General features: G+C 46.2%; 1 protein-coding gene across 1 annotated transcript in view; it reads right to left on the bottom strand.

The window, feature by feature from the left end:
* Window positions 1–2,737: 2,737 nt before the first annotated feature.
* The window catches only part of C8B (complement C8 beta chain), a 36,813-nt gene continuing 22,527 nt past the window's right edge, over window positions 2,738–17,023 (bottom strand). The window contains exons 9-12 of the mRNA XM_036122831.2: window positions 15,192–15,355; window positions 7,400–7,553; window positions 5,241–5,309; window positions 2,738–3,058 (exon numbers count right to left, since the gene is read on the bottom strand). Of these exons, the coding sequence (XP_035978724.2) occupies window positions 2,907–3,058; window positions 5,241–5,309; window positions 7,400–7,553; window positions 15,192–15,355 (539 nt within the window). The 3' untranslated portion in view covers window positions 2,738–2,906. The remainder of the gene's footprint in view (window positions 3,059–5,240; window positions 5,310–7,399; window positions 7,554–15,191; window positions 15,356–17,023) is intronic.

Raw genomic sequence — 17,023 nt, 5'->3', positions numbered from 1 at the left:
AAAGTTCTCTTCTTTAAAACAAAGATGGCATTTTCCTCTGGATTCTGCGCCAGCATATTCTCTTTTTCCCAGCCTCAGCATCCCACCTTGATTTCCACGGTGAGCCCATTTGCAGTAAGGATCCTGTTTCCCTAAGAAGCTCTCTCTATATGTCACCAGATGACTGTATGAGTATCTCTACTCCATCACATTCAGATAAAGAGGAACTGAGATCATGTCAGTTAAAAGACTCCATAAACTGAGCAGCACTCTAATTGGCAGCTGATATTATTATTACTATTGTTAAAATCACTATAATAATTATTATTCCCATAGAAGTTATGTGATTAGCCCAAGGTCACACGGGGAGGAAGTGGAGATGCAGAGAGCCCTGCCCCCACATCAAGCACACGGCGGAGCTCCCAGCATTTCAGAGACCCATGCTCTTGGAAGCAAAACTCTCCCACATCCGGGTATCTAGTGGCGTGCTCGAGCTTCCAGGACCACTGCCAAACGACACTGCCTGGACTGCGCCCCATGGACACCCGCAGCTCCTTCCCGGGTACGCCAGCCTGAGCTACCGTCGCCAAGGTGTGCCAAAAACCCAGCCTGCATTTATTTTGTTTAATTCTTACACTATGTTTCAGCCTCCTCCTAAATGCATTTGTTTGTAAAAAGAGCCACTAGGGGAAGTTCAGCCCACAAATAAGAATATAATTATTACACGGTTTAGCGGTACCTGGGCGTCACCCGGGTATTCACCGGTGCTCCGAAATTCAATTGTTTCTCCTTCAAGACAGTATTTAATAGGATAAACAATTTCTGCTAAATGTAATAAATGTGAACCTGGGCTGTCATCTCCATAATCAACTTAAATTTCCCATTAGAAGCAGTGGCTGTGATTGAGATTCAGAATTTAATTTGGCGGGCTGGCTTCAACGCGCTCGGGCGGGCTTCCTGGGAGCCTCCCATCAACCAAAGACAGAACCACTCTTTCCCGTCTCTGGGGAACCTTAAAAGAAGATAGATTATAACTCAAGAAAATTATACAGCTTCGGTATAATGAAAGAGATAAAACATTATTGGATTAGCTTGTTGAAATAACAGCAGACGGCAAAGCAATAATATCAAGGCAAACAAGGGCCCGGGCCATCAGCTCGGTGGGAGGGCCACGGGGATGAGAGAGGGCAGGCCAACCCGCACGCTTGCTGCCACCACCCCCGGCCGTCCGAATCGGCTCCTTCCCTGGGTTGTTCTATTGACTCCATTCCAGATGGCTGGGCGGGCCACACTGGTGGGTGGCGGTGACCCACGCCGTGGCGTCATGGATGTGTGAAGGTCTTAGGCCCCAGCACCTAGCCCAGAGGCAAACTGAAGCAGATGATGCGGCTGAGAACAAACTGGTGGAAAATGAACAGGATTAACCAATTCACCTTCAACCATTTTCTCCCCCCACCAATTTGATTTCCACAAATTCACGTGAAGTTCTGCAACCAGACAGGGAGCATCCAAGAGCAAACAAAATCCGAAGGGCTGTTTCAAGGTGATGGAATGAATGAGAGCCATAAAGCCTGAATGATCACTTGACTCAATCTAAAAAATCAAAATATTTTGGTTTTTAGTAACCTAAAGATCAACTAACTGCCCTCTTATGCTCCCTCCTCAAGCACCTCCCTCACCCAGGTAAGATTTGGATGAAAGCACGAGTGAGCGAAGAGGAACGTACAGAGGTAGGGGAAGGTACACATTCCATGCTGCCCCAGAGCCGTCAACTTGAACTTCTCCTTGATAGGTTTCCTCTTCCAGCCACTACAACATTTTCCTTCCTTACTTTCTCCCTTCCTTCCTCCCTTTCCTCCTTCCTTCTCCCCTTCCATTCTTTCCTCCCTCCTCCCTCCCTCCTCCCCTTCCATTCCTTCCTTCCTCCCTCCCTCCTTTCCTTCCTCCCTTCTCTTCCTTCCTTCCATTTCCCTTGCTCTTTTCTCCAGCTCAGGACCTTCTCTGGGCACCCACTCATGTCATAATAATTCAGCTCTGCCCCAGAACTCCTGCTTTGGACACGCACAACTTCGCCCTTCCTTTGCTCAGCATCAAAGGGAGCTGAGGAACCAGGATCCACCCTCCTCAGGATGCAGCGGGTGGAGGCTGTCAATACCACACACACACACACACACACACACACACACACGCACACACGCACACACGCTCTTCTACATTTTATTTCATAAAAAATTCTTGTCAGTAAGCCCATTTACCGAGAGGAAGGGAACATGACAGTTAAGAGTCTAAACCCCTGGAGCCCAAGTGCCCGGGTCTGCAGCTCAGATCTGCCACTTCCTAACTGCACAACCCTGGACAAGCCACCTAACTGTTCTAAGTCCCAGCTCCCGCGGCTGTTGGATACACAGCTTGTAAGGCTACCATGAGGCTGGAATGAATTAACACACTGAGCACCGTGGCGAGCATCGTCATCATTCAATACATATTCACCACCATTGTCAGTGAATGAGACCATGCAGTCTTCAAGGGAGGAACAACTTAATATCTATGCACTGATTCACTATTGGGCACCTACTCTGTGCCAATCACTGCTAGACAGTAGGACGTCAGTGTGAACAACTTCTAACAGTTCCTGGCTAGGAGTGCATGTGAGTGGAATAAAACTAGACAGATGAGCCAAGTGAGCATTACCAAGATTCTTAAGCCCTTAAGGAACCCATAGTTTATGTTTAACTCACTCTTGGTTCAAATCAATATGCATTTTGCAAATAACATCTTTATTTCAAACACCCTGAATAGCACAGCCCTCTACCCTCGGGCTGGCCCCAGGTGGGAGCTGGTATGCGGTAACTGGGCCTTAGCTCCTAAGGGCTCAGAGCTCTTGCGGTGTGTAACCCACAGCAGTATCTACTAGGAGCACTTCTTCCTTAGCAATTAAGTGTTTCTGAAGCAGGGCCCAAGCAGGGACTGCCTCCATTTTGAGGAGGTAGATTTTTGCACTGCCTTTGTCTTGTTTTATGTCCTCCAGAACACGGAGACCAGTCTGACCAGCAACTCCACCTCCCATCAATGGGGACATCTAGAAGAAAGAAGGTCAGTGGACATTAATTAGCCCTTGTTACACCTGGTGCCCTATGGAGGGGTGGGGCATATAAGCCAAAACGCTTTGGGAGTCTGCTCTCATCTCCTCCCTCTAGTCACCTGTCCTTCTTGCACACCATTGTACTTGCCATGCTCCCTTCTACCACAGGGCCTTTGCAGATGCTGTTTCCCTGGCCCAGAATACACTTTCCTCCTCTATTCATCTGGTCAATCCCCTTCACCCTTCAGATCCCCATTTAAGTATTGTTTCTGCAGGGAAACCTCCCTGACCTCTAACTCCCCACCAATTCTTCGTATTTTAAGCTCTTGGGGGCATTTTATAGCAGTTACAACTAAAACTTGAAAAGTATTTATGGGACAAATTCAAATGATGTAGGTCTTTCTTGCTAAATAGCAGTCCCCATGATGACAGGATCCATACCTGATTTGCTCACCACTGAACCCTAGCACGTAAGCTGGCACATAGGAGGCCTTTGGTAAACATCTGTTGAATGACTGGCTCTCAGCTTCGTCACTTCCCAGCTACAGGATGCTGGGTAGTTTACTTCTTGTCAGTGTATAACCTAGGAGCTCTGTGATCTACTGTGAGCATCGTGTGTTATATGAAATAGTAACGAACAATGCACTCTCCCCTCCCTGACACTTGCCTTTCCCTTGAGGATTTTTTGGTCGTTGATGAGATTGACAAGTAATTGATTCCATCCACCATGATATATCAGGTGTCTGGCTGAGCCTCTGATGGACAGTATAATTCCACATGCATTTCTTAGTATCTCTGGGCCTGCCCACTCATAAAATGAGAAGTCTCCAGTAGGAGGTGTCCAGGGTCTCCTCCAACCAGGAGAAAAAGCCTATGGTTGTGCACTACACTCTGGAGGTATAGCGCTGTGGGGGGCCCGGTGGCGATGTGGCAGGGGGTGGGGTGGGTGGGTAAGAACAACCCTGAGCATTTCACTGGGGAGAACAGTGCGGGCAGGAGTCAAGAGCAAAGGCTGTGGCAGACACACTGGACCCAAACCTGTGGTCCTACACTTATTCTGTAACCACTGGGCAAGTTCATTAGTGACCCACAGCATCTCAGTTTCTTCATCAATAAAATGGAGATATTGATAGTACCTATTTTGTGATGTTGTGGTGAGGACCAAAGGATCTAATGTTGTAAAATACAAAGTAACACTGTTCATTTTGCTTTAAAACAAACCAACATTTATTTTGCTCTTACAATGTGTTAGGCATTATTCTAAGGGCTTTATATATGTTTCATGAGAAACTCAAGACAGCTCTAGGAGGTAGTTAATATCCTCAGCTCCATTTTACAGATGAGGAAACTGAGGCACCAAGAGGTCACGTAAGTTGTTAAGGTCACAGTTACTGAATGATAGAGATGAAACTCAAACCCACTGAGTCTGAGCACTCAGCAGGGTGCCCGATACATAGTAGTACGTTGTTTTTACTGGATGTGTTGTTTTCCTTTTTTAACGGTATCACCAAAAAGAAAAGAAAGGGAAGGGAAGGAGTCAGGGGTGGGGGATATTGAGAACTCAGATAATAAACTGGACAAAGAATTTGAGAGCTGGAAAGGATCTTAATGATAGCCTATTCTGTTGTTTGTTAATTCAGCCCCTACCACTGAGCAGCAACTACGCTGGGCCACAGGGACACAGAGATAAATGGAACATGATCTCTGCTTACACACATAGGGGAGACAGACACACACAATATCCAAAATATAATATGCTAAGAGCTATAATAGGCATATGTTCAAAGTGCTATAGGAGCGCATGGGAGGAATTAACTAATTTTACTCAGGGGGGGAGGGTTAGAACTTTTTTTTTTTTTTTTTTTTTACAAAAGAGGGGCATCTATGCTGGATTTTGAGGGCTGAATAAAAGCTCAGTTAAAAAAAAAAAGAAGAAGGTAAGCATTCCAGAATGATTCAAAGAAACGACTTGCAAATGCCATGCACTAATAGTCCTGTGACTCGAAGCACTCTTAGGTATGAAAACAATGAAATATAAAATCAGGAGCCTGGATGGACCTCAAATTTCATAGTACCCATCTCCCAACCCAACATCTCCAATGCTCTTCTTGCCCTTTTGAATTATCCTCTGGAATTCCCTAGATTTCCCTTTTCTGACCAACTCTCAAAGACTCCTTACTTTTCTTATGGGTGACCTCGCAGGCTGTTCCCTGGAATCCAATAGGACAGATGCAGTCACAGCGTGATTCTGGAAAGACAAATTCAGAGAGAGTGTGAATCATACCATGTGAAACAGAACCCCCGAGTTCAGCCCTCCACATCAAAGTGGTGACACTTTGCTATTAGATTAAAATAGGAGAAACATTTAGTTGAACAGTTTAAGAGAAGAAGGTTCAGGGCCAAGAATACCTACTCCTTCCTTGAGGGCCTTCTGCTCATGAAGGGTGTTTATTGCCATCATGGGGAATCACACGGCGTTGCTGAGGAAAATTACTCCTGAGCTGACATTTGACCCAGCCTTGTAAGTTTCCAGTTTTAAGAAGCTACATTACTGGTCACTGAGGTCACTGGTGCTCAGTTTCACCCTGGGGCATTTAATTGTCCAGCCTTCCTAGTAATGGGGAACTCACTGTCCTCATAAGTTTCATCCCACCTTTGGCCAGTTCTGACCCTTTGGAAGTTATTTATGTTAACCCGTAACTTCTCACCCAGGAGTTACTCTCATCTGGATCACACAGAATCCCTTCACAAGATTATCTTTTCTAAGGCAGGCCCAGGAACACCCCAGTCTCTGGCTTCATATTCTCCTTCACACCAGTGCACATCCTCAGATGGGTTCCAGTTCCCAGGTCCAAATTTCACACAGAGGCAAGGGGATTTCAGCAACCCTTGATCAAGACCTTGAGCTGATGGGCTGACCCCACTTCTTGCTGACCACATCCCCACTTAGGTGCCCCCATTCTGATGGCAGAACTTCCCAGCCTTAGGCTCTCACTGATCTCTGCTTTGCTCCCACCCACCCTGTCCAAGAAGCTAGACACATACTCCTCAGTCTCTGTTGGGAATGGGGTTTCTCCTGTGTCCCCTCTGTTGAGCTGCTCTATCCACATAGGTTCTGCCCTAACTCCAGGTGGCTCCCTCTCTGGGTGGGGATCTGCTGTACCCAATTGCTCCTGATACCTTATTTTGGCTTCCTGCTGGACTGGACCTTTCCTCAGTCATCACCACTAAAGTGTAAGATCCCAGGCCTCAGCCAACCCCAAATTTGCTCTGCCCATTGCAGTGGCCCCAGATATGGCCCTTAAAGTTAGGAATAAAGTTAAAGTGGCCCATCCTTGCTGCCACTCCCTCCAACCCCCCCCGTCCCCCATCCCCCAATCTTCTCACCATGTACTGGTCAGGACCTGCAGAGCCCAGGGCCTCTTATTCGGCCCAGAGAGGTTTCCCAAGTCCATTCCCACCCCTTGTTGCAGACGGCACATTCTCAGCCTGCTCCTCTGGTTTTATGCTGCTGGAACCTAGGGATTCGGGCGGCCAGAGTAGCATGACCTAGTCGCCTACATTCTGACTTCTTGGGAAATAGACTGATACTTGTTCTAATGCTCAGTACACTTCAGTGTAACTCTTTGGTCAGTTCTAGCCCTCCCACTAGTTTATAAGCTAGTGAAATCATGGATCCCGTGTGCCAGTGAATTCAGCTGTAGATCAGCTTCTCAGCCCTGACTCCACAGTGCAATCATCTGGTAGGCTTTTTCAAAGGCCAATCCCAGTGATTCACTTTAATTGTTCTGGGTGAGGCCCAGGATTCTCCCCTGCAGCCCAGGCTGAGATCTGCCGTGGAGGAACATCATGCTCTTTGCCCAGGAGTTGCACCTGAGCAGTGGGGGGGGGGGGGCGTCCTTTGTCCAATCCCACCTCATTGTGCTCCAGGGAGGTGGGGACTTAAGCAGTTATGAGTCTCAGCCGGGCTGCAGATTAGAACTACCTGGAGAGGGTCAGCCGTCCTGATGAGGGGGCCTTCTTGAGAGTCACATGATCCAGGTGGGGGCTCGAGCATCAGTAGCTCTGAAGGTCTCAGGTAGTTCTAATGTCTGATCAGGGTGGAGAAGCTCAGTTTAAGAGGCTCCAAATGCCTAGGGGGTTCTTTTTTCCCCTCTGACAAAATGAAGAGGGCTTTATGACAGTCCTTGGGGCCTCCAGAAGAGGACTAGGGATTGACGTAGAACTCTTCTTGAGATACCCTGGAGGGTATATGGATTCGATGACGTGTTCTGGCCCCAGCACCAGCCCCCCCAGATGATGTCTTCCACAGGGACGCCAACTGCCTGGAAACGGTACCTTTCAGGACAGGGACTCCATTCCCTTGACAGGGAGCACAGTGGCAGGGGCTGACTTCGTTCTGGAACTCCTCCAGAGCCCGCTTCATGTTCTGCCTTATTGTGCTGGAGTAGGCAAAGTCCGTGGCCGTCACCAGTTCATACAGAGGCTCTGCCTGGGGAGCAGAAAGGCATGCATTTCAACAGAAGACAGTCATCAAACAGAAGGGCGAAGCAAGGTTTCACAGGAATGAACAAGGGGCCGGGGCATGGAGACAAGTGGATTCATCTGGCACTGGATGGACACCCAGTATGTAGACGGATGCCCCATCCTCGGTCTGTCCCACCCCACCCAATACCCACAAATAAACTCATTTGAGTTCAGGTCAACTCTTACTGAATACCTCCCAAGTGCCAAGCATTAAGCACAGGTAATGAGTAAGATAAAATCCACAGGAATCCAGAGAGAGAGAGAGCGAGAGACATAGTAACAGGTACTTAGAGCACAGCAGTTATAGGCATGCGTGCAAACTTGGAATGGGGGCAAAGGAGCAGGCGGTTAATCTGTCTTTGGTGGGGGAGAGGAGGTGATTTCCAAGCCGCTCTTTGAAACTATTATAGGAGCTTTGTCCCAACATTGCCTCCCCCCTCCGCCCAGTAGTTGGCAAAATCATTCACATCACGCAAGAGCCACCATCACGAAGCCTTTCCCCGAGCTCCAAAGTTCACAGAACCCTTTCACACCAGGAAGTGCTCAGCATACAATCCAGTGCTCATCCGATACAAATTCTATTTGCAGTCATTCATTTTTTTTCATGAGTTGAAATCTCCTTTTTTCCTTCTTGAGTTAGAAGGTAAGCTGCTGGAGATCAGGGCTATATACTGTCAGCTCTGAGTCTCTGGGGTCTAGCCCCAAGTGTCGTGAGAACAGCTATTAAAAGTGTATGGGCAAGGTGCCTGGGTGACTCAGTCAGTTAAGCGTCTGCCTTCGGCTCAGGTCATGATCCCAGGGTCCTGGGATCGAGTCCCACGTTGGGCTCCCCTTGCTCATGCGCGTGTGCTCTCTCTCTCAAATAAATAAAATCTAAAAAAAAAAAAAAAGTGGATGGGCAAATGAATGGGGGATGGGAGGCCTCATCAGGGCCACAGCAGCTGGCCCAAAGGAGAGGGGGTGGACAGCAGAGACCTAGACGCAGACTGAGCGCTGCTGGTCTCCCGTGGGCAGGGCGTGTTTTCACAAGAGGAAGCCACAGACGAGTGTGGTGGTGCTGACGGGCTAGGAACAGTCTGAGGTAAAGTGCAAAGAAGTAGTTAAAAATGTTCAGAGCCTCTTGGCCCTAGTTTCAGCTCCAGGGCCAGGTTCCTCTCCAGGTTTTGTCTGTGATCCTGCCCTAATCCAGTGCTGGACAGTTTAGGGTCTAAATGCAGGCAATCATGCCTAATAGAAGCCTCCAGTGGGAAGAAAATTGCTTCCATTTCTTAATGCATCTGCTGCTGACCTTCACTCCAGTGGGCAAAGCAAGGCCCCTTGGTGGTCCCATTGTCTCACCGTTTTGCGGTCAATGAATTGATCCAGAGGCGGTTTACGGAACAGTCCAGCCTGCTGGCCACACGTGGGGGAGGAATGGGAGGGAAGTGGGGGGGGTTGCTGTTCACGAGTATGAGCTTCTCGGACAATCTGCATTCCCTGCCGGAGCACCTTGAAAGGCTGCCTTTAACCCCCCAGGCATTCTCCTACCAGCACTGAGATTGGCTCCAGGAGAGAGAGCAAGTCAGTGGCAGAACCGGAATAAATGTCGGAGACGTGTATTGTGCGCCAGAAGCCGGGGCTGGTGGTTGACAAACGTGATTCCACTCCATCCTCACAAGGTAGCAACTGTTAGCCCTGCTTTCAGGTGAGGTTAAGTGACTTGAACAACGTCAAAGAACTCGTTAACTAGTATTGCCAGGATTCTGACCCAAAGCTTTTGCTTTTCCAACTAGTTCATGATAATTATTGATAAAAATGGCTTGACTCTTCCCATTTCCAATTTCTGTGCCAGTGTTCTCCAAAGTTTGCAGACTGTGGTTTGCCTTGGGACCAAGCAGCAACTCCTAGACTCCACAGCTCCCTTTTAATTCTATGGTAGTAGGGCATCATTGTCCCTTCTTTCATTTGCTGCCCCCCATCTTTCTTTCTCTCTCCTTTCTCCTCTTCTTCCTCTCTCCCTCCCTCTTTCTTCCTTATTTCTCCCCCAAATACACAGTCTTACCTACTCATATTGACCACCGGGTCCTAAGCACACTTGCCCATGAGAAAATTTTATTTATCATTTTCGGCAAAGGGATGGTGCTCACTACTTATTAAAGTCCATGCAGTTCCCTGTAATGGATCCTGGTAATCACCATTCTTCTTCTCCTTTATTTTATTTTATTTATTCTTTTTTTTTTTTTGAGAGAGAGAGAGCAGGGGGGCAAGGGGCAGAGGGAGAGGGAGAGAGAGTATCCTCAAGCAGATTCCACACCCAGCACGGAACTCGATGCAGGGCTCGACCTCACGGCTCTGAGATCATGACCTGAGCCAAAATCAAGAGTCGGACGCGGAACTGACGGAGGCACCCAGGCGCCCCAGGTGATCACCATTCTTAATGATAACAAATAATTATTGCACTAGCAGCAGCGGTTAGGTGCCAAACTAAATACATACATGATCTAACTTAATCTTTACAACAATCCTATGAGGCAGGTGGTCTTCTAGCCCCATTTTACAGATGAAAATGCTGAAGCACAGAAAATTTAAATGGAGAGACCAGAGTCACACAGTCAGTAAGTGGCAGAAAAGGATTTGAACTGTTAGCATTGTGGTTTGTGTCCTTTCAGTGTGTTTTTGGATAGTTAAACGGGCAGATATTTATACCAAGTTGGTGGCATAAGAAAAGTGCAGTTGTGTTTTCCACTTAACCTCACTTAATATCCTATTATGAGCATTTTCCCATGCCATTCAATATTCTCTGATAAAATGATATTTTAGGGCTGCATAGAACCCTGTTGTACGGATGAACTACAAGGTATTCACCTCTTCTCTTGTTATTATGTCTTTGTTTCCTTTTTTCTTTTCTTTTGCTACTACAAATAACGTGAAAGAAGGCATCGTTTTATGCATACATCCTTACCAACTTTTAAAATGATTCCTTTAGTTGATTATTGCGGCTGAAGTTATTGGATCAAAAGCTATAAACGTTTCTAATGTTCTGGATATAGATGGTTACATTCTTTTCCTAAACTGTTGTATCAACTTCTCTTCTCATCTCATTCTATACAATGTCCATCTCATCTCTCTCACTGACATTGAGCATTACAGATTTTTAAACATTGTCAATTTGATGTTGTTACTTTGATTTTCATTTTTTATCCCTAGAAAAGTGCAACATTTTGCATATATATTCACCATCATAGTTCTGTAAGTTGACTCTTTCCTTTGAGATGTGCCTTTCTTACAAATTCTATCATTCCTTGTACATTAAGGATTTCATCTGTGGCAAAATTATTTTGTTGGTGTGTTATCTGTCATTTAATTATATTCATGGTTTCCTTATTTGAAATTCAGAATTTATTTTGGTGGGTGAGATCCAACAGCCCAAGTCTGACATTATCTTACCAGGTAATGTTACCACAACCTCTGTATCTTAAACCTTCTCTTGGTCAGAGTCATTTGCCTTTCCAGAATCTTTGAGTATGTTGCTTTAGAAAGGTATGATGGTCACACCATTAGAAAGGTGTGATTATCACTGCTTACCAACTGATCAGCTGCTTTTCTTTCTGGGTACATAGCAGGGCTGCAATCCCCTGACATCCTTAAGGGTAGGTTTGCAGCATGACCTGTTTTGAGCAGTGAGCAGAGGGAGGGTCCTTTCCAGGGTGAAGCTTTCAGGACAGAGTGAGGTCACATTTCCCCTTCCCTTACCACTGCTGTGGTGATCTTGGGAGCACATTACCACATAAAGCCTCCATCACCTAGGTCCCTGAAGAGCACCACCAATAGTCCCCTCCTTAATATCCTTTGGACATGTTGTGTGATTGAGAAATAAACTTTTGATGTACTAAGCCACTAAGATTTGGGACTTTTTTTTTTTTTTAACTGAAGCATAACCAAGTCCTTCCTGACCTCTACGTGAGCACCATTCACAACTATATCTTTTCCTTCTACCCTGGGCAATGCCTAAGCTCTGTACAATAGCATCTCCATGTGCCTGAACCTCAGACCACAACCCAGCCACCCTGACTACTGATAGAAATGTATGTGGATGGTAGAGGAAGTGACTAGGATTGCCAGTCAAATACAGAATGCCCAGCTAAAGTTGAATTTCAGATAAACAACCAATAATTGTGTAGTATGAGGATGTCCCATGAAATATTTGGGGGATGCTCATACTAAAAAGTTATCCATTATTTGTGTGAAATTCAAATTTAACTGGACATCCTGCATCTTCACTTGCCAAATCTGGCAAACTCTTTTTGTGATTCCTTTAACCATTCAGAATGTCTTTGGGATTTTTCCTCTATCAGTGACCTTTTCATTGGTCCCTGAGCTTTGCCTTCATGACATCATGGTTGTCACTCCACTGTCTTTAAGTCATTTAGTGTTGCAAAGAATTCTAAGACCAAGACAACTTTTATTTTTGTAAGATATGTTTGTTTCTAAAAGTAAAAAAAAAAATTACTAGGATGTGTTTCAGTATTGTTTTGTTTTCAGTACTTTTGCTTACTTTTCAATGAATTCTCCATTTTGCGTTATCAGCTCAGGGAAGTATCTCTTATTATGTCCACGATTAATGCATCTTCAAATTTAATCTTGTCTTTCTCAGGAAGAAGTCTTTGAATTTTCGATTTCTCCTCTACTCTATTTCCATCGTATTTCTTTTATGTCATTGTTTTAATCTCTTGGTCTTTTGCTTCTACATGATAAGAACATTTTTAGGGCACCTTCCATATCACTGACTCAATTTTCTGCAGTGTCAATTCTGTTCTTTACTGTTTCCAATGTAGGCTTTCACCTGCTAGAGTGAGCTACTTCCTTTCTCATCTGATGAGTTCTCAATAGCTCAGCCCCTGTTTTTGACTTCCTAAATTCTTCATTTTCTTAAATCTTCTTATAATCACAAAGCAAACACATTCTAAAATTTACTTCTATTTTTCTACTTTTTGATGGAGGCTTGTCTTCTGCATCTTGAATGTAATTTCAACCTTTTGTCTTTGGGACTCTCTTTACATGTCACTGCTATTTCTTAGCTCTTTGAGCAAAGAGCCATTTCTCTGAGTCTGGATTTTACCAGTAAAGAGTGGGAGTGGGCTCTTCAGTGTTCTTCTTCCCTGCACACCTGGCTCCTATAGGAATCGTGTTTCAGGTCTCGATCTTCAAGAGTGGTTTATGGGTGTAACCCCCAGCCAACACTCTGTGTCTAGGAATTGCTGATCCAGTGGCCTCTGCTGTCCTGGAAAGTAATCGTTGCTCCAACTACCTGGTGAGCTGGCTCTGCAGAGAATTATGGTGAGCTAATGTGAAGCTGTCTGCAGTTTTCTCTTGCCAGAAAGAGTGCGTGCAAGAGCGGGATGCCCAGAATGTATGTTTCCAACTCAGGTCCAGGACTTACAGAGGAACAGCTATGGACTCTGAGAAACAAACTGAGGGTTTTAGAGGGGTGGGGTGTGGGGGGATGGGTTAGCCTGGTGATGGGTACTAAGGAGGGCATGTACTGCATGGAGCACTGGGTGTTGTACGAAAACAACGAATCGTGGATCACTGCATCAAAAACTTGTGATGTATTGTATGGTGACTAACATAACATAAAAAAAAAAAAAAAAAAAAAAGAGCCTTCAGTAATCTCCCCTCCTCAGCTCCTGAACACATCTCTGACTCTTTCATCTTTTCCCCCTGTCAGCCCACACAGCCCTTCTCAGAACTACACTTAAAGTGGCTGTGGTACTTTCCACTGTATCACACACAGGCTGGGAAGCCACTAGCCTTTGGTAGAGCACCGCACCTCTGAGGTTATTTGCAGGCCTGACTGAGATGTTTAACATGCTAATGTGCCCTACCTCTCTTCTTCCCTCCCTCTCTCTCTCTCTTTCACACACACACAAACTCACACACACACACCCCCCCCATATCATATCACATGCTTGGCACCTGACATTCCCAATGCCCGGTCTGGCACATCCAACCGCTTTAGGTGGGTAACCAAAGAAAACTCCACTAATTCTCAGTTTTAGAAAAAAAGATGCAGGTAAAATATAAGTGACAAGTAAAGGCCGGGGATCTATTTTTCCCTTGAGCTCTGTTTACTCCCATGCCCATCTGTGATACCAAGCAATGTCACCACACCATCAGCCAATCCCAGATTTCTCTGGAGCTGCCTACAACCTATGGCTGACTTTATCCTCCTCGGCCTGTCAACGGCTGTACCCTAAATGTCACTACTGAACACACAGCAGAGGAGAGGATTGGAATGGCAGCCTTCTTGTTCTGCAGAAACTATGCATTTGACATACAAGTAGAGACACTGTGGGAGGCTGCCAGGGTTGGGAACTGTAGAGCCTCCCGTCAAGAGCTCCAGTCTCTCATTGCCCCTCCTTGGCGGCAAGACTAAATCTCTGGGGGCAGCGGGGTGGGGGGTGGATGCCGGACAACCAATGGCTATACAGACAATGGCGAGAAGAGGATGGCCGAGGATGGAACGTGGACACCGTGCAGAAGTCCCCACAGATAAGGACCCACTACTGCTGATGTGTATGACAGTCCTGTTCGAGCAAACGTCTTCTTAGTTTAAGGTTGCAAAACTGCTCTTGTGTGGGTGACAGATGGTTGGGATCATCAGTTGTTATTCACTAAACCCACAGGAATATCTAGAGGGGAGGGAAGAGGTCAAACTCCCGGGTCCAGACCTGGAGACTCTTGAGCAGCCACAGAAGGATGCAACCTCTGTGACCTTGATTTTCATCAGCCACATAATGGAGATCAGCATATGCGATCTGCAGACTCGTGAGGATTAGATGAAATAACGCTCCTAAAGCCCTGGGCAGAGTGTCATGAATATAATAGGTGCTCATAACGTCAGTGATCATTGTGAGGTTACCACCCTGTCCTGTAGATGGTCGTGCCTGGATGTGTCTTACCGCTCGGCACACACCATATGCTTCATCCTTACCGCCTCCTGTGTTTTCCTCCAGTGTCTTAATTCCTGTCACATCGCAGGAACTTAGTAACTATTTGTTGGTTGAATGAATGAAAACTAAAATAAAGAAATAATGGAAAGAGCGATTCTCTGATGAAATGGAAACAATATCAATTTAAGAAGGCTGGAATTAGAAGCTGATGGTGAATTTCCTTTAGCAACTTGGGGGGCCTGAATGGGAGGGACGCAAGGGTCTCTAGCTGGTGCTGAACAGTATATTGTAATCAGTCCATTCCAGATAGATTATCCACTATAATGTGTGTGCCTCAAGATTGAGGCGTGGGTCTTAATGAGCTCTGTATCCCACACCCTGGCTCCCAGTGGCCCCTCATAAGCTGTTTTCTGAAGAGAGGAAAGGGTGGGTGGAGCAGCTGCCTAGCTGTACCTTAGTATTTTTTAAAGATTTTATTTATTTGTCAGAGAGGGGAGGGAGAGAGAGAGATAGGGCACAAGCAGGGGGAGTGGCAGAGAGAGAAGGAGAAGCAGTCTCCCCGTGGAACAGGGAGCCCGATGTGGGGCTCGATCCCAGGACCCTGAGATCATGACCTGAGCTGAAGGCAGACGCTTAACCGACTGAGCCACCCAGGTGCCCCCCAGCTGTACCTTAATTTTGATGATGTCTGGGTTGTACTGCACCGCATCTCCCCACTCCTGCATCAGGTCTGCCGTCGGCAGCTCCTTATAGGCCAGGGTGGTGATGTGCTCACTGGCTCCTCCTCGCACAAGGACCACCAAGTCATCCACCATGGTGTTTCTCTTGTTTCTGTCTGGAATGGACCCAGAGACCTGGCATGTCAAGGGATCCACTTCCGCACCTTGGAATTTACTGCCACCCAACCAACAACCTAATTACCACAATATTTATTAAACTCATCCTGGAGGTGCCGGTGGATGAGATGGTTTCCCGCCAGTGAGGAAGTCATGGCGCAAGGGGTGGAATGCAGCTCTCAGTCATATAGGACCCAAGTCGGGGGCAGGACAAGGAAGGGACATCTATAGATGCCAGTCACTGAGTCTAGGGAAGACAGCTGATGGACAGATATAGATAGATAGATGATAGATAGATAGATAGATCATAGATAGGGTAAGTAGGTTGATAGGGAGATGAGTTATTGATCATTAATGTGCCAGCCAGTAATCTAATTGTTGTACATGTATTAACTCACTTTTTGCAGATAAGAAATCTTAGGCATTAGGGGTGGAAGGGTTTATCCAGGTAGTGCTGTGAAGCTCTAAGCTATGGTGCTTCTTTGTATAGGGTAACAGAGGTGGGAACATTTGTAAAGTCTGGGCTTCGCATGTGATAGATACCCATTAAAGAGTGTCTACTAGGAAATGATTATTATTTTGACTTCTCGTGGAGTTTCTGGGAAAGCCCTCAATCATATCCTTGAGTCCTTCCCATTCTAATCTGTCCATGTACCCAATGCCAAACGAGGTGGTGTCGGGTGACCATTCAGCCCTGAGCCTGCAACACCTGAGGACCATGGAGAGGGAGATTGTATGCTGCCGGTAGGGGTGTACAGTGGTACAAGCATTTCAGAAAAACAGCTTTGCAGGAACTAGTCCAGAAAAAGCACAGAGTCTACAACCCAACAATCCCACTCTTGGTGCATTCCCTGAGAAACGCTTGCACGCGGGTACCAGATGGCTTCGTAAGAATGGTCACAGCCCCAGTGACTGTACTTGCTCGAAACAGGAAGTGGCCCATATTCAACAGCGGCATGGACAAAGACACAATATTATATTCATACAATAAAATACTATGCAGCAATGGAAACTAACTATAGTTATACACAAAAACATGATGTTGAATGGAAAAAAAAAACAACCAACACCCAGAACTGAAAAGATTACATTCTATCCATATAAAGTTCAAAAACAAGCAACAGGGGCACCTGGGTGGCTCAGTCGGTTAAGCATCTGCCTTCCGCTCAGGTCATGATCCCGGGGTCCTGGGATCGGACCCCACATCGGGCTCCCTGCTCAGCAGGGAACCTCTTTCTCCCTCTGCCTCTGCTGCTCCCTCTGCTGCTCCCCCTGCTTGTGCTCTCTCTCTGTCTCTCTCTCTCTCTCAAATAAATAAATAAAATCTTTAAAACAAAACAAAACAAAACCAAAAACAAGCAACACTAAGCTGTATTGGTTAATGATATATACGGTGGTAAAACTATTAAGAAAGGATGTGTTTAACACAGAAGTAAGGATGGTGTTTTCTCCAAAAGGGAGGGAGGAGTTGTAGTTAGCAAGGGGTCCGGGGTCCTGGGCAATGTTCCATCTAGTGACCTGCACGGGGTGGGGGGAGGTACTTTACAAGTCTTCCTAATTTAAAAAAATTTTTTTAAAGATTTTATTTTTAAGTCATCTCTCCATCCAATGTGGGGCTCGAACTTACAACCCCGAGAATAAGAGTCTCATGCTCCTCTCACTGACTG

This window comes from Halichoerus grypus, chromosome 5 (assembly GCF_964656455.1).
Source record: "Halichoerus grypus chromosome 5, mHalGry1.hap1.1, whole genome shotgun sequence".
NCBI lineage: Eukaryota > Metazoa > Chordata > Mammalia > Carnivora > Phocidae > Halichoerus > Halichoerus grypus.
The sequence above is the reverse complement of the archived record's forward strand: the minus strand, read 5'-3'. Positions and strand labels throughout refer to the sequence as shown.